This window comes from Dromaius novaehollandiae, chromosome 1 (genome assembly GCF_036370855.1).
Source record: "Dromaius novaehollandiae isolate bDroNov1 chromosome 1, bDroNov1.hap1, whole genome shotgun sequence".
Classification (NCBI taxonomy): Eukaryota; Metazoa; Chordata; class Aves; order Casuariiformes; family Dromaiidae; genus Dromaius; species Dromaius novaehollandiae.
Window position 1 is genome coordinate 216,440,407 of NC_088098.1, and position 25,007 is coordinate 216,465,413.

At 46.0% G+C, this 25,007-nt stretch overlaps 1 protein-coding gene across 4 annotated transcripts in view; it reads right to left on the reverse strand.

Moving 5' to 3' along the window:
- The window catches only part of GDPD5 (glycerophosphodiester phosphodiesterase domain containing 5), a 176,074-nt gene that overhangs the window by 24,414 nt on the left and 126,653 nt on the right, over positions 1–25,007 (reverse strand). For all 4 annotated transcript variants that reach the window (XM_026097928.2, XM_026097929.2, XM_064505228.1 and 1 more), the window contains exons 4-9: positions 21,661–21,754; positions 20,965–21,024; positions 17,393–17,491; positions 16,081–16,174; positions 12,005–12,150; positions 1,539–1,621 (exon numbers count right to left, since the gene is read on the reverse strand). In XM_026097928.2, the coding sequence (XP_025953713.2) occupies positions 1,539–1,621; positions 12,005–12,150; positions 16,081–16,174; positions 17,393–17,491; positions 20,965–21,024; positions 21,661–21,754 (576 nt within the window). The remainder of the gene's footprint in view (positions 1–1,538; positions 1,622–12,004; positions 12,151–16,080; positions 16,175–17,392; positions 17,492–20,964; positions 21,025–21,660; positions 21,755–25,007) is intronic.

The following is a 25,007-nucleotide window of genomic DNA, read 5'->3' on the forward strand; positions in this document are numbered from 1 at the left end:
TCCCTGGCAAATTTGGCAGTCATAATGGTCCAAGATAATCAGCAAAGGGTCATTGGCCACTCAGTTCAGGGAGCTGACAACTAAGAGGGACCCGAGAACTAAGAGGGACCCTCCAAAGCAAAGAGCAGGATGTAGCTTCTAGCTTGGTAACAATCACAAGTGCCTTCTTCCTTCTCCAGGAGGTATGTCTTACGAGACATACTAAAGCAACACCTTGCCCTGCTCCTGTGATATGCCCTTATTCCTGCTTTCAATTGTGCACTTCGTCCTTGTTCATGCCTAGCCAAGGCAGCTTGTTCATACAAGTCAGGAGGACCCTGACTTTTGCTGACCCACAGTCAAAAAATTAAAGAAAGTAGCATCCCATAGGTAACGTCCACGGTCTTGAGGGGAACAAGCTACCCTCAAGCTACAGACTACTGGGGCCAGACTCTTTTCAGTAGTGCCCAGCGACAGGACAAGAGGCAATGGGCACAAACTGAAATACAAGAAGTTCCATCTGAATATGAGGAAAAAATTCTTTATTGTGAGGGTGACTGAGCACTGGACCAGGTTGCCCAGAGAGGTTGTAGAGTCTCCTTCTCTGGAGATATTCAAAACCCGCCTGGACACAATCTTGTGCAACGTGCTCTAGGTGACCCTGCTTGAGCAGAGAGGTTGGACTAGATGATCTCCAGCGGTCCCTTCCAACCTCAACCATTCTGTGATACAGATGGAGGTTCACAAAGATAGGGCTCTGCCATTCCCTTCATGCCACTTCTGTCTTCTTGCACATCTCTAACACATGCAGAAATACAGCTCAGAAAAGGAGTAAGAATATTTATGAAGATCACACACCTAGAGCAAAGGATGGTTCTTGAAATAACTCTTCTGGGATCTCTAAATTGGCCTTCTCAATTCAGCTCAACATTTGCCTGCAAGGAATGACTTTTTGACAGGCAAAAGTATCACCAGGTTCCTCCTTCCCTCAGCATTAGTGTCATGTGAGGGAGGAGAGGAGGAGAAGAGTTTTACTCCTGTGCTACTGAATTCCTGTGACAGTTTTGCAACACTGGTAAAACCTGCCTGGGGACCTGCACAAGGCAGTAATTTGGGAATCTCTACTCTCTCTGCATATGGGGCTTCCCAGCAGCAGTCACTTTTAAGTGGTTCAGTCCCTTCTCTTCGAGCAAGGCTGCCAGCAGATTTCAGGCCAGGCTAGAAACCAAGTGCTTTGTTTCATGCAACAAAATAAGTCCTAGGAAAGGGGACAGTCTTCCTGTAAATAAAGATTAGCTTTATGACAAAGGAATCCAGGTTTTCTCCACCTGGACAACTTCACCTTTAGTCATCATCTCAACTGAACAATTAGTAACATCTGCGTACTACAGATGGAGGCAGCTGAGGAGTTACTGGACACATTCTCCATGAGAGCCCTCTTCAGTGGAAAAGGGTAGTAACGACCAGAAAAAAGCCCGAAAAAAAGAGAGCCAGGAACATGGTTTAGGCCACGCACAAAGAAAGTTTCTTTGCTCAAGCAAACCAGTGCACTGACTTACCTCAGTACAACATCAGCTTGGACTCCGTATGTCTTCTGCTCCACTGCCTTCTGGAAGGACATCAGAGTGTTTTCTGGTGCCAACTACGTGAAAAAAAGAGCGGCAAGAGATTAGTAGCAAGTGGAAAGGTTTATGAAGCAGTTCCAGCTTGGATGATGCTGGGAGGAAGGATTAGAGAGATTAGAGAGGCAAAACAATCTTGTTTTGAAGATTATGTGCTGGCCAATTACACTGGGGTACCAAGTATCCTCCAGAGAGAATTGCATCTCATTGAAACCTGAAGATGACCAATGGATCTGAACCCACCGACGGTATTTCAAAGCGAGATAAAGTTCAGCACTGAGTTGTGATGGTCTGTGATGCCAGACACCCAGCTACCTCAGTCTGTTGCAACAGGACTATATTAGAGAGATGCCACCAACGTGGTTCCCAAACAGCGGCTTGCTGAGGATCCACAGAAACCAACTGTTAATACAACGCCAGTTGTCTATTCACAGGTTTTATCTGGAGCTACCTAAAACACCCTAATAACTCTTCGATCTCCTACTTCTCTATGCAAACAGTGGTTATAATGCCATTATAGAGACACAAAACAGTCCATGAACCAGTATATCATCCATAACTTGGGAAAAAAACAACTAGAACCCTGGTTCTGTAACACACATTTTATTTTCACACCTACTCATTTGCTAAATTGATCTATTGCTAAATGTGAAGACCAATTGCTTTCTCTTAATTTACAAATGTTCCAGTTAGTCTTAACAGTGGTAAATAACAATAATAAAAATAATAATTTAAAAAGTCTTAAGCCTGGAAAATTTATGAGACCTTATCTGTAAAAGCCATTGAGATAAGTTTAAATTCCTTCCTGTTGAATGGAGCAGACAGTTGTTTTTAGACAAGACCTAACCCTTTTACTACAACACGAAGAGAAATACTTTCTTTTTCTGCAAAAACAGTGTAGCCAACCTTCCAAAATCCATAAATCAAAAGGCAGACCAGAAAAAACAGACTATCAGCTGGATAAAACCTGAGACATTGCTATTAAACATGTCCACTTCATAATAAAGCAAATTTTAAAAATCATTTTCTTTTTTTCAAATTTTGCTTTCAGGTTTAGAGCACTTGTAACATCACTTTTTGCCAGTTATGTCTGCCACTGTGAGGATCAGTGAGTATCCATCAAAACAGACTGAATATTCCCAAGTTATGATTTTCAAAAACTATTGAGGGGTTGGAGAGAGAAATAATTTTAAGGACAAATACCCAAATGCATGGTGTAAGTAACATGCACAGTACATACAAAAACCTAGTCAGGAGTTTAAAGCATCCTTAAGGAACATTCGTTTTCTTATTAGCTGGCTAACTTAGGTGCTCAGGTCAGCAAAGCTTTGGCGTGAAAGCAATCAGGCCAAATACTCTGCTCTGAGCTGTCTACAACACAGCCTTCACATAGCTCTGATATCTCTCTACCGCATTCCTCTGGCCCAAGCCACACATCAGTATTTGTCCATTTTTCTGTTTAACAAAAGCAACACTGCAGCATGTTACATTCCCAGCAAAAGCTCCCAAGCAAAGATTGACTTGTCTAAGAGGGCACGAGAGGTTAACACCTCCATTACACCCTCTTGCACATCGCAAGGATGGGTCACACAAGGTCAGGCTAAAAGAGCTTTTTCCGGTAAATGCACGATGCCCAGAGCTGTCAGCAGGGAGCAGCAACCGCATAAAGATCCCAGCCACGTAGATCAGCTTCATCTTCTTGGGTTGCTTTCAGCATCTCAGGTTTCCCCCCCAAGTAGCTCAGGTTTCTCAGGATGAACGCTGCAAGGTGATCCTGTCTGTACAGAGCAACGCTCAGCGTTTACTTTCAGAGGCTTCAGCAATTGCACAGAAATAGAGCGGGGAGCATTCAAACCAGAGACAACCGAGACAGAGAGACCAAAGGGCAATGTACAACCACCAGCCTGAGCTGGAAACGGTTGGTGGATGGATGCAACATAAGCCCCAGGTTGAGATGCTACATCACATCAAGTAGCAGCTGAACCTGGACCCCTATGGGCAGCCTCATCAGGGATGCAATCGTACCAGGAACGGAAGAAGAGCAAAGTGTGTTAAGTAGTAAGTCATCTCAGGCAAGGAAGACTGGAAAGAGCAGCCTGGACTAGCTTCACCAAGCAATGAACATAAAACCCTTCAACGAGGGTAGGATAAGGATGGGCAACACTGCTGTTACCCACACATGTGACTAAGAGCTCATCTTGCATGAAGTAGGGCTAACGAAGGCAAACGTTGTTGTTCCCCCTCTGTAGAGGTGGGCCAGGGTGACCATAGTGTTGTCCACACCCAGCCTGGGCACCGAACTCTGGCACGGCAGAGTCCTAATCCAGGGAGGACACACAGGCTCTGCACAACTGAGAAAGACTATATGTTCATCAATAACAAGATTAAAACACTTCTTGCCTCCTCCTCTCTCAGTGTACTTTGGTTTCTGCCTGGATCAATCCTTGGTTGGATGCCAGCCCTCTTGAGATGAAGTCGATTTGATGACCCCAGAGAAAGCTTTAACCTAAAAAGCAGGGGAATCGCAACCTCCACTGGTGAAGGTGCTCAAAGGAAACAGAGCCAAGCAGATCCGAGATGGCAAATCAACAGGCAAGAGCCTGGGGAAAGGCAAGTTTAGACAGAGCCAAAATTGCATGCAAAAGTCATAGATGAAAGCCACACAGGAAAACAGTCTCTTTGGGACAGGCTTTTGGTTCAAACTGAGCAAAATTGATAATCTGAAGACAGTGATGACACTTGTGCATCTGAGAGGCAGTGCTACAATATGAGCTCTGGTAAGCTAAAAAACAAGATTTTCAATCAATTTCAAAACTCAGTGCACTTTGGCCATCTCCTCCTCAACACTCAGACAGATGCCACTGAGCCTAACCTCACGGAGAGGCAACCTCAGCTCCAGCAGTGTTGCCATCTCATCTCCAGGTCCTTCCAAGCTTGCAGACCAAGCTTTGCTCTTTGGGAAGGAGACAACTTAGCTGGGACTGACTGGGGCTGCACGCGGCTGCTGCTCGGGCTGCTGCTGCACTCCTTTCCCAGGAAACTCAACCCCAAATGCAATTTGTGTTGAAATTCCAGCTTTGCAGATGTGCAGACAAAAAAGTATTTTGACACTGCTCCAAGAACAGACTCACTTAGGGTCCAACCATCAGAACATGCAGTTAGGAGCCATAACATCCTCCTCACCACAGCACTACACCAGATGCTAAGGGCATCCTCTTGAAGAGGCTCACAGACAGGTCAGCGTCTTAGCTGCTCTGAAACAGCAAATAGCACTGACGTCAACAGAATCACTTCCTATAACGCTGTGCCCGCAAAGGCATGTGCTGGTTAGTCTCTATAATGCCACGTTGCTGTTACTTGACAGCCCAGTTCCCATATATGCCATATCCTTTTGCAAAGTAGATTATAAGCCTTCCAGGCAAAGACCTCATCTTCTTGTGAGCACATCATGGAAAAGTTCCTAACCTGGCCAGAGCCAGTCACCCTTATATAAATAATTTCATCTCCAAATCAGTCCATCATCAATGCAAAGAGCTGTCCTCTGCTGTCTCTAAACCTCTCAGTTGTTCCCAGCCCAGAGGGGACTGAGCGAGCTGGCATGCAGGGCTCGTCATCGCCAGACTGATGACACAACCCAGGAAAACATCAGTCAGAAGACAGCAAATTTAACCCTGTCCCCTGAAATCAGATGCTGCCTATTCCCGGAGGTTCCCTTGGCACCACCGCAGAGCCAGAGCCTGTCTTTACAGTGACTTCACACACCCTGCAATGCAAAAGGGAGTCTCAGAAAAACATATTTCTGTCATCCCAGGCTGCCTGTCTCTACCAATCTCCAGGGAAGAGGCAGCTGAAAAAGGAAAATCCAGGATGTTTAGAGCAGAGATGCATCCAAGTGGGAGACAGTCTTTGCCACAGAGGTTGCTTACTGAATTTAGTGGGGGGGGGGGGGTTGTTTTGGTTTTTTTTTTTTTTTTTTTTTAAGTTTTAAACCAAAGTTGAAATAAATAAATCAATAACCTTTCTGTTTGCATTTCCCTCTGTCTCCTCCCAGTCCCTCTGACAGGTTTCATCCTTGATACAACATCAGCAGGTAAATTTTGTATAAAGCCCAAACCCAGGTTTGCAACCATCCAAGGTAACTGGACACAACCAATTTCTTAAGAAATCAGCGTTGAAGCGAAGGAAGCCCTGGGACATAAAGCAATGATTTCACTCCAAAATCCTTATCATATAAACCATGACAACATCCACTGAAAGCCACAGACAGTTCCTGTGTAGGGTTTCTAAAAGCTGTTCCTTCTTTTTGTGTGCGGCTTTACAGACCCTTGCAAGAATCAGCTTGCTATTCACTTCTTCCTGCTAGACCAAGAAGGCAGCGCATAATGTCTTGAAAATTACCTATTTAATGCATTCTGACTATTTTTATGCTTAGAAGTCAATTGCAAATGCTTTAAAATGAATCACTGAAGTCAAGAACTTTGGGCCTTCCTTAACAAACATTGTCAAAGTGTGCTAAGTAACGTGGCAGAGCCTTGCTATAGTTGGACATCACTACACTGTATTTTTCCCCTAATTAGCCAGCTTAACAAGGGCTTCAAAAAAATCACTGCATCATTTGCATGTGTAGGGAGGCTAATGAAGAAGTTTGCACAGTCAAACCAAATTCACTGCAAAGCATAACAGCAGTCACAGCACACCCCTGGCATCGTGCACCGAGCTACACTGAAGGATTTGATCTTTGTTCTACTGACAAGCTTTAAGGATATTTTCTGATCCTTTTGGAATCATGAGCATCATCATAAATTTTAATTTGTAATCTATTTTGCTGACCAAGGAATTAGCCCTCAAGAAGTCAAACCAAAGTATACAATTTATACACAACTAGGTAGCTGCTTGTGGAGGACAGGAGAGGTGGCAGACCCTCTGAGTTGCAGGACATCCAGGACACCAACATGAGAACAAACAGCCTTGCCACAAGCTGTCATCATCCAAAATCCACTCTCAAACAGGATGCAAAGCAAGCTGAGGATACAATAGACAGGCAAGAAGGGCAAACGCATGGCTCTGAATCAGTATCAGGCAATGACAATACTTTAAATTCTTATTTTAAAGAGTATCTCAAACCCCGCCAGGAATTCAAAGTGTTTTAGGGAGCATCCATTCCCAATATTTCTGGCAAAAACTCACCTAGACTGAAAGGATATTAAAAAGTGCAAAACAAAGAGAAAAAGTATCATCCTGGACAACAGGATAGAATCTTAAGCAAAAAGCCATTACAGATTTCTTTAGTAGACACAGGAGACAACACCTCAGGATTGTTGTCTCACATGCATAAAGGCTAAAGCTTGATTTAATAGCAGACTACCTAAACCCTACATAGATTTACATATAGGTGAACAGTAGCCTTTCTCCAGGTCTCATGGAAGCCACTAATTGCTACTGTTTGCTGCTATCAATTGGACCAACAGACAGGTTAACTGCCTATATATTTAATAGCTAGGGGTACATAAAATGTACAGCAGAGCAAACACTTCTTGATTTCAGCAGCACAAATAACACAAACTAAAGTGGTTCAGAGCCCTTAAAAAACAAAGCCATCCTAATCAGATGGTGGTGGAGTTTTGGTACCCAAGATAAAATGAAATAAAGGCCCTCAAAACCACCTAGAAACCAAAACCAAGAACAAGAGAAAAACCATCAACTCCAATAAGCCACAGCCCCAAACAAAATCTTCACTGCTGCTCTCATCAATAGCTGGTATGAAACACTGACTCCACAGGTATAATGGGGCATTTGCTGGGAATTTCCTGGGACCAGCAAGATATGCTCCCTGCAAAGGCAAAATATTCCTGTGCAAAGGAGAAGACAAGTCATAAGAGCAATTAAATGCTGGCTGCCCAACAAGGAGTTTCATCCCATCCATACGTACGTTTCTACCCCACTCAAGTCATTCATGTTTTCTGCCAATCATCCGTTTTCGCTTTTGGAGGTTTTGTAAAGCCCGTGAGCCAGCGCTCCTGATACAGGCTCCTCTCGGCACGGAGCCTCCGCACGGCACAGAGACACCCGCCACGTGGGCAAGGAGCTCGGAGACGCAGCGACGTCCGAGAGCCGAGCGCTTCGGAGCCCGTCCAACAACATGCCGACAGCTGCTTCAGCACCGGCTTTCTCAGTGCTGTTAAGACACGTCGAAAACCAGCTGTCTAGGTGGTTTGCCAGAAGCATTTATTTTGATGCTATTTGTAGCTGCAAGCTCTGAAATTAAGAGCCATTACTGCTTCCAACACCCTTGGAGTGTTACCTTGTTTCCACAGGTTTAGCCCCAATTTCTTTTAGAACAACCAGTATTTTATTTGGTCCCAGTAAAGGGAGGTGAATATCTAGGCTTCATGCAGTTTCCTAGGAAGACAAATACAACTGAACAACAACAGGTAACAGATACAGCTGAAATAAACTCTCGTGTTATTAATCCTTTGGGTGATTTACAGAACAAAATTGAGATCAAAGATCATGACTGGCCTAACTTTTCTCATGAGGAATGTGCACTGAGAATCAACAACTTAAAAGCAAATAGGATTCAACATCATGAATAGCAACTTCAAGTCACAAACCTAAAGACAACCTGCATTAAGTCTCAAGCACTTTGTGAGAAAAGATGTCTGGGAGGAGACTTTAAAGATACAGATGGCAGCAGAAGTTGGTGTCCTACTGGATGAAGTTCCTCATTTCCATTTCAGATTTGGTCCTGGCTCCCACCTCGCACCCTTGTTTCAATTTATCCTCAGCGTAAGTGACACTTACCATCACAGGGAGAAAACAGTCAAGTCTGTTGGCACTGAAAACAAAATGCAACTAGGTGGCTGCAAGAAGAAGAAAAAGGATTGCTTTGAAGACCAAAGACACCAGGCATCAGCTCATAAAGGTGTCTGGCAAATTTAACCTGTTAACATGCAATGGTGGCAGCAACCCCATCTCATGTTTCAGGGTATCAGACAATTCCTCAACCTGTCAGGGCAGGACCCCTTCGAACTCATGGGCATCACACGGTTGTGAGGGCTGGTCCCCTCAGTTAACCCTGGTGCCTTCCTGATGGGAGTCCAGAAGAGCAGAAATGGATCTGGAGGCTGGATGGCTAATTTAAAAGGAATCTTTGAAAAGAAGCTATAATTGATGAGCTACACACCTGCTCAGGCACACACCTGGACAATGTTTAGGCAAGGGGAATTTAAGAGGAGTCATTCAGGAAAGCATTTCTCTCAGTGAATTAAAACACACGGAGGAACAGGATGATACCAAAGGGACTTTGAGGAGTGCTACCATATGCTTGTATCTACAGACAAGCCATCAGCCAGTGTGGAACCGGTAACTCTCCTGTACTGCAGAAAGCCCATGTTTACTCTAGTTGATGATACCAGGATGCTTTCTAATTTTCTCTTGGGATGCTACTTAAAATGCAAGGACATTTTCCTCCACCCATGTTTCAAGGCAAAGTATGTGAGCCACATGACCTCTGTTTCTCACTTTTACCCTCCACAGCACAAGGATGGCAGTGAGTCACACTCGCACAGATTTTATGAACGCTGCACTTTCAAATCTTAAAGGGGCAAAAGGGGCACAGGGTGTGTGTGCATGGAGGAAAGCAGGCTCTGTGGAGCACAAGGGAAGATCTTCACCTCTGTACGTGAGGCAGGCTGCATGCACTGATGGATGAGTCCTGTATCCCTCAGGAAATTTGCACATCCATGGCTTTCCTGGGAAACTCTCCATTTCACACTAGAAAAGTGCTCCAGCTCAGGCTGCGTCAAAGCACAAAGATCTCCCTGAGTCCTCATGCCACTTGCTGCTGAGGGACCTCAGCTGACTACTGAGAGTGGGGTAGAGAAAAGACCACAGATTATCAAGAGTGCTTCTAAACGAAATCCATTTTTTGTCCATACTTTTTGCATCATCTGCAGCTGTTTCCTTGCCATCATCCCCAACAAATTCTTTGTTTCAGGTCAGCAAGTATGTTCAGCAAAGGAGACTGTGTGATGGCTGGCTTTTGTCAGAAGAGCGCTCAATTGCATTTATGTTTTTTTTAGTATAAGGGCGTTCAACATAGAAATGCAGTATTACAGAAACAGTCTCGCCAGCCTGGCCAAACACCAGCCACCAGGCTCTATCAGATTGAGTACTTGTCTGCACAGCTCCCAAATCACATTTGTCTTGCTTTGGGAAATCTGAAGCAACCATTGTTACAGCAGTGCTGTTTATGACCTCCCCTTCCCTAATATCTAGCATCACCTCAGGTCCCAAGGTGCCAAGATCTGCGGAGTTTCAACCTTGACATTCCCTAGGGGAGGACATCGAGGTTCTACAGCCCAGTCTCTAGGCTTTTATCTGGGCTATTTCCCTGCTCTCCAGCTCCGCTTGGCCATTTCTCCAACCTAAAGCTACACACGCTTGGGCTCAACAGCAAAAGTGCAGTAAGTCTTCTTGTGAAAACTAGACCCTATTAGGAGAAACGCCTTTTGACAAGGCATTACAATCATTAGTTTCCAAGCAAATATTGCTAGTACAACCTGGGGATTTACACTGTAGGTTAGCTGGAGCTCTTCAAACTCAAGGTGACCTTTGAGATAGTGACAGGCTGGGAAAGAAGTACAGAAGAAGGTTTTAACCACCTCTCTCTGGTTCTCATCTTTCTTTCGATTACTACGATTAGTTTCTTGTCCCATCTCAGTTTCACTATTGAAGAGCAAGGTCACCTGAGCCACAGTTCCACGCATAGCGCGAAGCATCCTCTACCACTGCCCTCCGCACCCTAAAATGCAAAAGGAATCTCCTCCAACAAGTTTATTCCATAGCTAAGGAGTGTTTGTCAGCTCCAAGAACGAACATGAAGCAAAGCAACAGACCAAGCCTCTGCTGGGAGTCTTGCTCACGATAAGGCACTCTAAGGTTTATGTAGTGCAGGTTGATCCGGAGGACAGAAAGATCTGGTTTGTTGGTTTGTTTCTTTAGAAGGCTGCAGGGGGGCACACAGGTCTAGAAATCTTACAGGAAGACAGCATCCTACCACGTTTTTGTGATTTCCTGCCATCAGGAAGCACACATAGTCCATGTTCTCACATGGCTGCTTCTGGGATTCAAGTTGATACAAACTCAGCGGGACAGGAAAAAGCATTTGTCATGCCCAGAACTTTATTCCACCACCCACAGAGGCAATACAGTTAAAAGAGCAGCCCAAATTAAGCTGGAGTTTCAAGGGATTTCTTAAAGAAAAAAGAATCATTAAAAGAGAGAGAGAGAGAGAGAGAGAGAGAGAGAGAGAGAGAGAGAGAGAGAGAGAGAGAACTAAAATAAAAAACACTTCTGTGTCATGGCCAGCATCCGTCTCACCTAGCAAACTCCTAATGCACACTCTTGGATTGGAATGGAGTTCAAGCAGACTCCAGCTTGCCAAATAGGTTTTGGCAGCCTGCCTATATTTTTTCTTCTTTGAATGCCAGCAAGAAAGCTAGCTAGCTGCCTTTAAAGCCACTTGCAAGACCAGTGGCTATATGCTGTAATGTACAAGTTTTTCATAGGCCAGTCAACGTACAGGTAGGGATGGAGCTACCAACACGCAACAGACCCAGGTGCAGAAGCACTCAACCTAGAGCAGAGCCTGGCCAATACATCCAAGGACCACATGACAGCATTATGCAAGCCCAGTGCTGTGCCCAAGCCAACAAGCCCCATTTTTTAGTCTGGACATGTCCAGACACCTTGGAGGAGAAAGGACTACACCATTATGTTTTCAAGGTCTAGCTAGGGAGCAGATGAGAGAAATTTTTCGACACCTCGCCCAGTCTTACGATCTGCAATGGAAGAGTACAGCACAGGCTTCTTGCAGACTGCCACATGTCTGAGGTACCGTGCTGTGGGTTGAGTTTAACCACTGCCAGTGATGTCCCACTGAAGGACACAAACCCAGATCCCTCTAGGTCTAAAATCACAAACCTCTAGTGCTGCAGCTCAAGGGCCGAGCATAGGGAGCAAAAAAAACAGCAGAATTTCTGGTGGCCAGAGCGACGCAAGGGCACAAAATACCCTGAACAAATCAAGGACTGTCCTTTTGTTTCTACACCACCTCGTGCAGGTGGGACGTAACTTGACTGTGGGTTCATGTCCTGTTTTACCACCACAGTGATTCTAGTCAGAGAAGGGTTCCCGAAAGTGACTTCAAGTACTTTCAAATTCTCTCTCTACTGCCCCACTTCCCTCGTGGCACTAAGGTAAATGAGCTACTAGAGGTCACACAGACATTTGCTGGAGATGGATGATAGTGTCTGGACAACAGCATGGAGATCATCAGATCCAGAACCATCATCAGATAGAAGAGTCAAACAACACAGTACTAGTAACGTGAACCTACTCACCATCGGTGCTCCACGGTGACCTATAATGGCTGGCTTTGGTCCCAGAGCCTTCTTCTCCATTATGCACGGGGACGAAATGGTGAGAGGGACGAGGTAAAGTGCAACTACAACTGCGAGGTATGCAGTGAACATCAGCATCTGAGCAGCTGAGGCAAAAGAGAGAAAAAGAGCTGGTGAAAATGCTAGTTCAGACTTCCTCGTGCCACAGCAGCAAAGCCAAGACACCATCCTGCTCCAGAGCAGAGACTGGTCCATCGCCATTGCCTCCAGCAGAATAGCAATAGAATAGAATTGCCTCTGTGTTTAGGCAATAACATATTCCATTAAAAAAGTCTCTCTGAAATATTCAAGTCCTGAGAGAGGTTTGCACTTGATCTTTTTACATTTGGGGAAACAAAAAGCTAAGTGCACTGCTTAAGGCCCCAGCAATATAACCTGAAGCACTGCTGATTTTCAGTCTTTTGGGTGGGACAGCACCAAATTTTGGCCTCTTTGACAATGGAAATAGGGCACCAGTTAAACATTTCTGTACCTCATGTGCCATGCTGGTGCGTTTAAAAAAATCACTTTTGTTTTCCTTGGTGGTTCGCCAACATTATCCATTTCAGCCAAGGTAAGGCCACTTCAAGTGCTTCTGCATCAGGATTTGCACCAGCTAGAACTGACTTAATTTGCAGTGAAGTTTTACTGGTTAGGGGGACACATTTGAGTAAGTCCCTAAGGCTAGGATCGTGCTGCACTTCCCAGGATCCCACTAAGCAGCTGCATTACAGGACCAGCAAACACAGTGAAGAGGGTCCTGGCTGCAGTCCTGGGGGCCAGGCCAGCACCCCCGCATCCTGTGCCGTGCCTCAGCTGCCCACCTTTGACTTTCAGTGACTTCTCACAAACAGCCACACTGGGAATCTTTAGAAGGTGCTGACAGCGCAACCAAAACACCCCTTGCTCTTGACAGACACGTATTCGTTACAAAGGACAATAGGCAACTTTGAACTCATGAGCTATTTAGAGTCACTTGAACCCACAAGTATTAAAGCAAAAGACAACTTTTTTTTTTTTTTTTTTTTTTGGCAAGCTCCTTAAGACATTGGAGCTTGAGGGAGAACCTCCAAAAAACCTAACTAGAACAAAAGTATTTGCAGTAGAGGCAAGATGGAGAAAGCATTTTTTTCAGGAGAAGAATGGATCAGCCCAGCTAGGGTCCTGACCACAGCTGATCTAGTATCACACATAAATAAATGGCATTTTGCTTCTAGCACCCAATAGCCTTATTCAAATGTGTTCTTACATGCCAGGAAGTAATAGTAGCAACTTTGCCAGCTCTGGCAGAAATGTCAAACACCCACAGAGCACTCAAGGAACTGAATGTTGCAATGGCATCTTGCTAGGCGAGTTCATGCTGCGTCCTGCACCATAAAGGTATGGTGACCTGGAGCTATGGGTTACCAGCACTGCAACCTCCAGAAGGCATAAGACATGACCCTGAACCCATTCTTGCTCACCCCAGGAACAGAATACACCAAGCAGGCTTTCAAAATCAGCCTAATCTTCAGCAAAGTCCCAGGCTATGCAAAGAATCTGCTCCCTTCCCTCGTGCTACTGCAGTTTGAGGACCATATGCAGCTCAGATTCAGATCAAGGGCAAACCCTACACTGAGTGTGCAGGCTTGAAAATATTTTGATCGCTGGACTGTACCCACCCACAAGGGCAGAATTGCCGCTGGCATGGATAATAGGCCGTTTTAAAATGGACCTGAACACCACAGCTGGCCATGCACATGGGGCAGTGGAGGTCATGCCAAAACAAACAAAAATTTGCAACACGCTGGTTCTTCCCACAGAGCAAGAATTGAGCGAACCAAGGCCATTAATTTCCTTTTTTCACTTTATTAGCAAGCTGTTTCTTGACAGAGAACAGCAGCTGTATGCGAGTCCCATGCCTTCGGCACAGCAGCAAGGGTGGAGGTGCTACGCTGTGGCAGACACTGCCCACAAAGCCACCTCACTGATGTTGATGGGACATGCAGGAGGTACCTGGGATTCATCTGAAAGTCATATGTAGTCATGAAACACAGGCAAACTACATGCTGTTCAGTTTGAGGTGGGATGACCTGTATGGAAGAAGCTCTCCTGGTGACCACCCAAGCCAAGTGAGCAGGATGAATAAAGTTCTCACTTTCTACCACATGGCAACACCAATGTCAACACCTAGATATAAGCTTTCTTTCTCCACTCCTCCCGCTCTTCGTGACCACACTGGTGTAGCCTGGAATCCCACAAGAGCATATCTGTCACATTCCCCTTCATTATTCAAGGCTTACAGGGCTGCTTTGAAACCAGAAGCAAGCTTTGAAAACAAGCCATCTTTTAAAGAACTGGAGCCATTAAAGAAACATCTATTCTTTGGGCCTATAAGTAGCAAAAAAGTGTGTAAGTTTACCCAGAAAAAAAATCTGTCGAAGTTCAGATGCCTCAAAGAAAGGACAAGAACACACTGTTGCACCAATGAGTCCAGCTGCACCAGTTATTTCCAGATCAATACTACTGAATGAAATGTTGTTTTCCCATTAAAAGGGACCATAAACCCCAGTCCGAGGTTTTCGTAGAGATTTCGGTTCTTCAATTCTGTTTTTAATACTGCCATGTCAAGCATATCTACACCAAAAGGTCAGTAAACTCCTCCAGGTAGGATATTTTTCACAAGTAAAATGACTCCTGAATACACAGGGAACGTCAGGATTGAGTGGTACAAGAGACAGACATTTCTCCTTAAAAAAAGAAAAAAATCCAGGAGTAGAAGAGAAACAAGAGAGATTCCTATCTTATTAAACCAAAGAAAAAGAGCCATTTTCAGAGAACTCGGCTCAAAGAAAACAAGTATGAGTAATTCGAAAGGCGCCCATGAAGTCTGCTCTAGGCATACCTGCAAATCCTCCCTCAAATGGCAGTCTAATTACACACTAAGACATATATTTAAGAACCACCAGGTACAGCTTTACTGGCATGTTTATAAATTAAACCATAGCAACTTTTTCTTTGAAAGGTCTCCCTGGATATTAAGTCTTTCTATCTCCAGTCCTCTTCTTCAGACACTGCTTTCCTGTGCTTAACACCCACTTCTTCGAAGTCTTTTGCCACTGCTGCCAAGTACTTCCAAGGCTTGTATTTTGCTGCAGGTTAAATACCAATTAAAATAATTTTTTATGGAGCTGGCACAACAGTCTGAGGACATCCGCGACATCCTGGAGAAAAACACTTCTGAGTGCACAGAAGGAGCAAACTATTCCCAAAGAAAAACAGAGGGAACAGGCCAGGACAGGAAAAGCCCACGGCAACAACGTAGGGCCCTGGCAATGCACAGAGCAACTTATTTCAGTGGACAGGACCAGCAACCAGATCGGGGTTCAGTTCCCAGCTTTGCTGCATGACACTCACGCAGGTGACTGCATGTCCTTCACCTGTCTGGTCTCTTTAGACCTTAGACCACGTGTCAACACGCATTTAGGAAGCACCTAATCATCAGCGGTCCAGATCAGCTGAGCCCTCTAGGTGCTACTGTAACACAAAAAAGTCCGCAAAGGTCTTCAAAAGGCAGATAAACCTAGGAACCAAGGTGAATAAGAGCCAAGAAGCCCATGGACGGGAAAAGTGCTTAGGAGATACAGAGAACACCACTGCGCATTAGCTAGGAATAGTGTAATTATGTTTTCTAAAGCAGAATGATAGAAATTAAGATGCTTTTATTCGCTTCATCATTGCAAATAGACCTTTCACCTCCAGGTCTGATGTGCTTCCAACATCAAAGCAGCAGCTGCGGGATCCGGATGCATCCCCAGGCCAGGTGCACCCGCTCTGGCTTCAGCCGAGTTTTCCCGGAGAAGAGCCACGTCCCCGAGCCGGCAGAGGTGGAGACCGCCCAGCTCTGGGAAGGGAGCCTTGGGGCCGCCAACCCTCCGGCGGGATCCCGATGAGGGGAGCCAACGCCGCTGACGGACACCTGGCAGCCTCCGATCGCAACACAAGGGCACGAGTGGCACACAGGGTGAGAAAGACGACGATGACGAGCTGGTACTCACTGGCTTTCTCTGTTCTTGCAAACTGCCCAGCTATCAACCACGACAGGGCCGTGACCGCTGCGAGCGCTCCTATGTGCAGGAAAGGAGCTGTGGCCTGCAGGACACAGGAACAGGAGAGAGGAACTGTTACAAACACCCCAACACCCTCCAAATCCGTTCACCTTGCAGGTTCTGCAGGGCATCAGCCCACCCCGTTTCAAACTGGGTTTCACAGCACTCCTATATTGGGCTTCTGCATCCATTTTTGGCCATTCCTTGTTCCTAACCCTACTACTGCCACTCAGACCATTAATAAGGCGAAATGGTAAAGCCCTGACCTCCTTCTTAGGGGAGAGCTCACCCAACAGACAGATATTTAAAACAGGCCTCCTGAGACACCAGGCAATTTTCAGTAAGACTCTTGCTGCCACCTGAGTTTTAAATTTCCTGCAGTCCAATCGCTTGCCAGCTGAACACACTGACATATCACCAAGTAGCGTGAGATAAAGTTTGAGATGGGTCCTATGGGTCACGTTTCTGTTCTCCAATTGCCTTCTGAAATCTTCAGAAACCAGGGGAGAATCAACTACTTCTGAGAAATGTTAGTCACTTGCAGGAATGCTATTTTTTTCCCCTGCGCATCTGGGTACTCCCAAATACAGCAGTAATCATCAGTACAACCTCAGGCCTTTCACAGCCAAAATTTGTCTGTATACCTTTTTGAGGAAGAGGGAAAAAAAGAGAGAGCAGCTCAATCAAGAAATAAGCAGCTTGTAAGGTTTTTCTGCTAACACTTATACAGCCATCCAACAGACCAGAAGTGTTTCTTAAAACAGCACTAGAGCACACACATTCCATTTTTTTTTCTAATATACATACATATTTATATGCAGCGTAAAAATAAACCCAGAGGACCATTCCCACGAGGCTGGGAAGAGCGTGACGTTTCAGGCCTGGACACCACATCCAGAGCATTGCTAGCCAAACCACGATCGTGGCTATTTCAGCAAGCAATTGCTCTCTCCTTCCAGCAGCTCTGAGTCACTCCCAGCCTCTGTATTTCCCACCTCCAGCCGTGCAGCCAAGCCCTGTTTTGAGTTTAAAGAAAAGGGCCCAGGAGACAGAGAGAGTGATATCACAGCCTTGAGGAGTCCATGGGAGTTTTGCCACAGAGTCTCTCGTGGCCAAGATTTCATTCTCAGTGTTGGGAGTGACAGAACAAACACCAAGGGAGGGTTTCATACAGCAAAAAGACACGAAGTCCACAACAAGTAGCTACATTGATCCATTCCCTCTTTCCCCACCCAGAAAAGCATCCCTGCACACAACTTACTTGAAGTGAAATAAATACCATCTCCCATTCGTCGTCCCAAAGCTGTGCTATCGATGACATGGTCACCACGGTAGTTATCAAGGTGGTCATCAGGCCAATCTGCAGCAAATATGAGTGTTTACTTACTGGAGGCTTTGTATGGTTATCATGGCAGTTTTACAGATGGGAAAACAGAGAGAGAAAGCTTTTGGATGCAATAAATGACCATTTCCTATAACAACTAGTCTTAAGATCCATGAGGAAAGGGACTGGGCTGGTGTGCTCTCCCAACACAGTCCCTCCCCCCCTTTCCCCCCACCGGAGATAAAACACTGGGCTAGATGGTCCCAGTAGGGCACATCTTATGGGTAATCCCTCACTTTCTTCACACAGTGGCCAAAGGTATAGAGAGATCAGGTGATTTGCCATGGCAACAAATTGGATCAGACATTGGGGTCTGCCCAACAACTTCAGGAGATGATCCCGGCCTCTGCCAGCCCTGCTGCAACAGTCTGATGCATCAACGCTATGGGAGGTTGGTGGACTTTGCTGCCAGGTCAGATTTGTCTCCCCTCCACTTCTGCTCACAAATAAGACTTGAAAACACACAGCAGACGACTATCATTGCACTTCAGTAAAAGAGTAAATGCACATGCAAATAAGCCTGCACATCCCCGACTCCAAGCAGCCGCTTCTCACATAGTTTGACACAACTTTGTCCACAGATGTGACTTCAGTTGGGTCTGAAACAGCAACAACTGTGCTGTCAGCATCCAAGTCACACTGGCAGAAAAGTGATAACAAGGATATTGCAGCAAGAGAAGAGACTCTGGATGACCCAGCCCACCCCTCCTTCCACGTGGAAACTCTCAGAAATCTGAGCAGAACAGCCAAAAAATAGAACACCACCTCTGTTTTGAAGGTAAAAAGTTCAAGCAGTCACAAACTGCCATAGATACAACTCCTGCTCGAAAAACCTGGCAGGCTAAATCTAGCCTGTCTCTGTCAAAGAAGTTGATCATGCTCTGTCTCTCCGTCTAGTATCTCAGCTTCTACAGTACTGCAAGTCTGCTAGACTCAAAGGATGCTACTGCTCTGTCTCTCAATCTTATGTACTGTCTAGATCTGTAACCCTTATGGGAGGTTTAGGCAAAAAAAGGCCAAGTGATACAGAATAATGAATTGATCATCTAGGATGTACAGGAGAATTCTAGATTGATTTCAGATTTTCTTAACAGCTTAGATGCTTCTTGTCATAGCAACAAGCAAACAGGAAAAAAAAACCCAACATATTCTCAGCATTTACAGAAATCCATTTTTTATGCAAGAAAGGCTAGTTTAGTCTCAGTTTCCCACCTGCCATTCCTCTCCTGGCTGCCCGCAGACAGATCTGTCAATGGTGCGATAGTCGCCTGCAGGACAGCAGTGGTTTACCCTGAGCCTCCACCTTTCAGAGAACATGAACAAAGCACATGGGGTGGCAAAAGGGGACAAGGGAGATGATCTTTGAGATGACACTCACGTGAGCAAGAATTGACCTTGCCCAAGTCTGAGAAGGATCCATGAGCCAAGAGGTTGCTTGCAAACCACTTTCTGCCCACCTCTGCACATGCAGGCAAGGGCTGGATTTTCTTGCCTATTTAAAGAGCAACCCTTGCTCACTATAGTGGTAAGCTATAAAGTGCTTAATGAAACCTGAGATTCATTACAAAGACGAGACCCAGCAATAACCCAGGAGCAATGGGGCAGGGCACTGGTGGCTGCTTATCTGCTCTGTGCACATCCATCGATGACACAGAGGACCTTGCTGATTCGATTAGAGATCAGCAGTGTGTTGGTGTGTGGATTTGGTCTGGGGAGCTGACACAACCTGGAAGGGGGACAAAACATCCTCCCCATCTCCCATCCTCCCCAAGCATGCACGTAGATGACTGCGCTTTGCCAAACAGCCTTGCAATAGTCACTCTGCTCCCGCCTGTCCTGTGGTCAGACCTCTGGGCTGCCTGCCAGCGTGTAACGCCAGCATACAACATGGATCAAATGAACTTTGCATCCGTTTTATACCCAAAGCTGAATTCCCAATTCAGTGGCAACAGAAGACCTTGTCAACTAAATTACTTTAATACACACCTAACTCCCATTGACGCTCCCGTCCTGACGGAGCACAGAGGTGTCAAAGTACAAATGCATCTCCCATTACATCATTTCCATCTCACATCAGCTCTCATTTATTGCTTCTTACCCTCCCCCATGTATCTCCAACTTTGCTTATGATCCTCAGCTCTTTTTGCAGGATCACAGACGAAAGTTGGAAGGAATCATGCTGCTCGCACATACAAGCCTTTCCCACACATTTTAATCTATTTTTGAAGGTAATTCAGCATGGCTACAGAGACAAGAACTTATTCCAGCCTCTTATCTCATCCTCTCTAGAAAGCTGAGGGAGGTGTAGGGAAGGGGAGAGGCCGAGCAGCACATCTAAGTTGGGATGAAAGAAGGACTTTTTTGGAAGAAGGGAAGGAAGGATGGGTTTCTATAGGCAAGGAGAACTAACCGATCTCTAACACATTCCTCTTCTTGACTTACTCATCCAAACCCACCAGCCACCTGGAGCACGTCTGAAAAAACACCATCTCCCCAACAAAGAAACATATGTTAGACTCAAGAATCAACAACTTGTTTTTCAGCAGCAGTCAGACGGCCTCCACCCCCTCTTTGCATTGCGTCCCCTTCTCCAGAGAAGGGAACGTTGCCGGAAAGAGGGGGCTCAGGGAAAGGAAGGGGACAGCAGTGCTCTCCCTGGCCTGGGGGAAGACGCATCTGTTCAGGCTGATCCTGCAAGACCTTGTCACGTGCAGAGCAACCAATTTCAGGAGGTGCTGTATATTGGCAGATTCAGGACTGGTCCCTTAATTACCTATTAGCAGATTGTCTGTTACAATCGAATCCTGCCAAGTCATTTTTCTTTGGCACTGTCTCTCCCCACAGCTTGCTAGCTACCGTTCCTTTCCCTTTCTCCAAACACCAAATCTGTATCTTTTATAGTTTACTGAGATTTTCTCCAAACTGTTCAACACGCACTCATGCAAATCAGGACCTTTTTGAGTTTCAGCAAACCCATACCCCAACCCGCAGTCTGGACATCTATGTTTTCCCCCAAGATTCTTCCACAGTTGCTCCAAGCACATCCTGGACAGCTTCACCTCTGCTCAGCTCCTCCACCAGAACTGGGTTCAACACAGAAAGGGGCACAGGAGAGGGACGTTACAGAGCATCACACTGAGCTGAGACAGAAGTCAGGATGCTCTAGCAACATGGTGTTTCTCAGTCTCCAAAAATGGGTCCTTTGCCAGCAGGGAGAGCAAAGCATTTCACCAACCATGGTGGAAAGTCTTTGTCCCAAGGCTTTGACTGCCACTACTGTATAATTTTGCTCTGTCCTCTGAGGTGAGGACACAAGCACTACAGCCACCTTAAGGTTATGTGCTTCCCCAAAACACCATAGCAGCAAGTACCCCATGGACCACCCATTTCTTAGAGTCTTATGTTTTATTGAGATCCTGCTCACTTCCAAGCAGAGAAGAGCCATTTACCTTGTGAAGCCAGTGTAGGTTCATTTGCTGTCCCACAGCTATGTGACATAGTGCTAGTATCTGGAAAGAAGAAAACAAGTCAGACAATGGCACATCACAACCATGAAGCATTTGCACATGCAGGAATGTGACACCAACCCAAGAGACAATGACAGGCCAGGAGAGAAAGCAGGGCTGGGTTGGGTTTGGTCCTGCAGATAACACCCAGCTCAGCTGGGCAGACAGATCCTCTCCAAAGCAGGGGACATGGTGGAAGAAGCCTTGACCACCAAGAAGCGGAGAGTTTGGTCCATCCATGCCAGGGGCTGCAGGATACACCGTCTGCACAGGGCCAGGTATGGTCTTGCTGCCTGCACAGACACCACCTTATAGGCAAGGAAACAGCCTGCACTTGCAATTCACAGATACATCGAAGTTGGGACTGGACCACACCAAGGGAAACGAAGTGTGTTTCTTCACAGGCCAGCTGCCCCACCAGCGTCAGGGCCTCTGTCTTTGCTCTTGGTCATTTGAGCTCAAAAGGCTATGTATTTTTCACTTTCCTTTTACTTTAGGCAACTTAAGGCTTTGAGAAAGAGAGAGAAATTGCTTCTGAAAGAAAAATCACTCACATCTTACATGGACTGAGAAGTTCATGCCCTTTATAAAAACACACACACACAAACCTTTTATAGATGGCATTTTTGTTTTACTCACCAATAACACTGTAATGTACGTAAAGCCAGCAGCAGTTGTTACAAGTATTGGAATGGACCAGTCACTCCAATATCCCATTCGGTTATATAAGAACCTGAAAAATAAGTATGAAATAGAGATTAAGAGGGGATTCAACACCATAGCATTTCCACTAGGATTCAACAAAACTTCGGAAAATGTGCCTTTCAGTTTCCATCATACTGATCGGAGATAGGCAGCAAGAAACACAAGTCATTTTGAAACAAAACCTAGTGTTTGGGCTTTGATCCCCCATGGGAAATTAACTCTGCAAAGAGGAATCAGACAATTATGTCAAGCACAGCAACAATGTTACTTTGGAAAAGAAAAACATACTGGACTAGGCTTTTTCAGAAAAAAATATTCCATATAAACAAGAGAGAAAAAGTATTCCTACCTGTATTGTAATTTGCTTAAACAATAGCTCCAAAGCTGTCCCATATGCTAATAGCCTAATAAATACAACATAGAGATAGCATCAAGGACAGAGGAAGAAAATGAGTGTTGTTGTGCATAACTGTGTTATTTACTCTAGGGCCAAGCTCTTTGCAGAGGGACAAGGCAATAGTGGAAATGAATCTCCTCTACATATCAAATGCATTGTCTCTTGTTCCAGTGAACTGAAGAGAAGATCCAGCCTTGCAAGAGTGGAGATGGTCAGCAACTGGCTTCAGGACTTCCAAAAACAGGGCTGACTAGAGGAGCACGTGCATCCTTCCAGTCTTCTTTGTTGACCGAAGGGTTTGTCTGCCCAGCCTGAAGGTGGCCCGTGGGTTTTCTTTTCAGTGAGTTGCCTTGCCCTTGTTTGCTCTAAAGCTCTAGACAAGAGATGAGTCATTTGATGACTGTGAGCCCGCTACCCAACCTTGGCAAGGGGCCGCCATGGCATCCTGATGCTCTAGAGGATCAGAGCAGGGGCTAAAGCGAGGTTAAAGCAGTACTGAGATACAGGTGACATCCTACCAGCAATGTCTCCAAAGCGTTGCACCAGTTTCCAGGGTTCCTCTACACTGTCACTTGCCAGTGAATTTCCTACAGTTCCCCCATGCTCAAGCACAAGCCAAGGCTGAGCAGCACAAAAATATAGAAACCACATGCTTCACCTATAGCCTAGCCATCACAGCGCTGCTCTAAAAACAGAGAAACTCATGTTCACCCCCTGCCTTAGCCTTTGGGATTGCAGTGCTCATCCCCCACAAACTCTCTGGCCTACAGGCAAGGGATAGGCTCCATCCTCCTGCTGAAACTGTGAGACTGCAGCAATGAAAATGAGATGAGAGCCTGTCGAGGACATAGCCTGAATTGCCTGGCCCAGTGACCTAGGGTCTCTTCTTGAAGGATGGGAACATGGGCCCTAGGAGGGCTGTACACAAAGCAGAAGGCAACCATACTGAGTAGACAGTAGGTGGCAAAATTTCCAAATGCTCTTCACCAGGGATCCCTGCGACTGAGAGACTGACGGCAGGTTAATGGAGGCCTGCAAAGAATAGTTTTGGCCATAGCTAGACCAGCTTTGGGGTGATGGATGGACAAGCTGACCTCCAAGTTCTTCCAGGCCCATTAAAGTTTTCAGTGATTCATTTTGCAGATAAGCAGGTTTGCCTTCACTCATGGGTTGGATTGACCATGTGTTGTGAGTGTCCTTGCTGCTTCACCTTCAGTGTCCCCTTTGTTTCACCTCCTCTTCCTCATCTGCCCTCTCTCCCTCGTAGAAGGTCTCATCTTGCCTCCTGCATCCTTCCCCTCAATCCCCACTGCCAATACTGATGCTGGGTTTGTGGCTCTAACCAAGCCACAAACCCAGCAGCTCATCCCCGTGAAGATTTTACTACTACTTCTTGCTCCTCTCCTTTACCTATCCAGGTATCCTTCCTGCTCTCATTCATTAGGTTTTCCAACCCTGATTTCAGAGGGTGGTTTCTGCCCTGAAACCTCTCTCTCCCCTTTGCTTTCATGAAGCCACAGAGCAATGACAGCTTTATGAACAGGTACACCAGATGAAGCAGACCACTATTCGCAGTGGCAGCACTGTAAGAGACACTGTCCCTCGTGCCTGGCGGCAGGTCTCAAATCTCAAATTTGCATTTAAATAGCCATATGCTTCCCAATAAAGCTCTCCTGGAGTTGGACTGGAAAGTCATTAAAACACATTACAGCAATACACAAGATAGGCTCAGCCAAGCATCTTTTCCGGCCTAAAAAAAGCATCCAGAAGTGCAGAAAAGAATACAGGCCCTGGGAACAGCACCCTCCCCAAAGCCAAGACCAGACCCGCCTCCATCCCAGCCTCCCATACTGGGGGTTCGCATAGCAACAGGATTTCTGGGTGCCAAGACTTTTGAAAACACTTCAGATGCCAATGTTTCTCCCAATAGTAAAGCTACGGCATGTGCATGTTTCCCTCTGTGCCACCCCCAGACACACGCCTGCCAAAAGTACCACTTGTGTCAGTCGCCCAGAGGATTTCCCCCTCCCCACAGCCAGGCCAAGAAGGCGAAACAGCAGCGATGGAACCGAAAGAACCAGAGCAGCAACACAGACGTGCGCTGAAGCTGTCAGAAAGCTGAACCCGACACCGCAGGGACCCCCGAAAGAAACGCCTGCATTCCTTGGGCTGCCGTTCAGACGTGGCCCTCAGCCTTTTCACGCACAAGGGTCTCTTAAAAGAGAAAGAAACAACCTGCACACTGAATCACAAACAGCTGTAACTACGCTTGAGGACTGGAGGAAGGAGGGAGGAAAATGCTCTTGAAAGAACAACAGCACAAACCTGGAGGAGTGAAAACTGCTTTTTAAAATTCATGTTATCAGAAGTTTTCGCAAGCTGTCCTTGAACCATCATCATCTCATCACAGGAGGCAGGATGCTTGCAGACTAGTCCACTGCCTTCTTTTCATCTCGTGTATCAACGCTGTCTATGGCCACCTCTTGGTCCCAGGTCCGACCCTGCTCCCATTGAAACAAGCAGGGACCTCCCCAAGAGCATGCCCCGGCTCTACTCATCAGTTCATTCACTGAACTGGCCAAGACCAGGACCAGTCTTAAGGAACACTGTTGCACCAGACTAGCAATACTGCTGGTAGAGAGAAACAAGCAGGTCAGAGACTCAACCTCCTCCGCAGCCTCCTCCCCAGCACCCAAATCCAGCATCATTCATCAGGCACAAAATCCTGGCTTGACAATGGTCCCATCCACTGTGTCCAGGAATAAAGCTCCCATGCAGGATCTGGAAAGCACAATTCCTGAGCTCAACACACAACCCATATCCAGGCTCTGTTTGAGGATTCAATGAGCCACAGTGAAAGGAACACGAGGGGATTCAAACACGC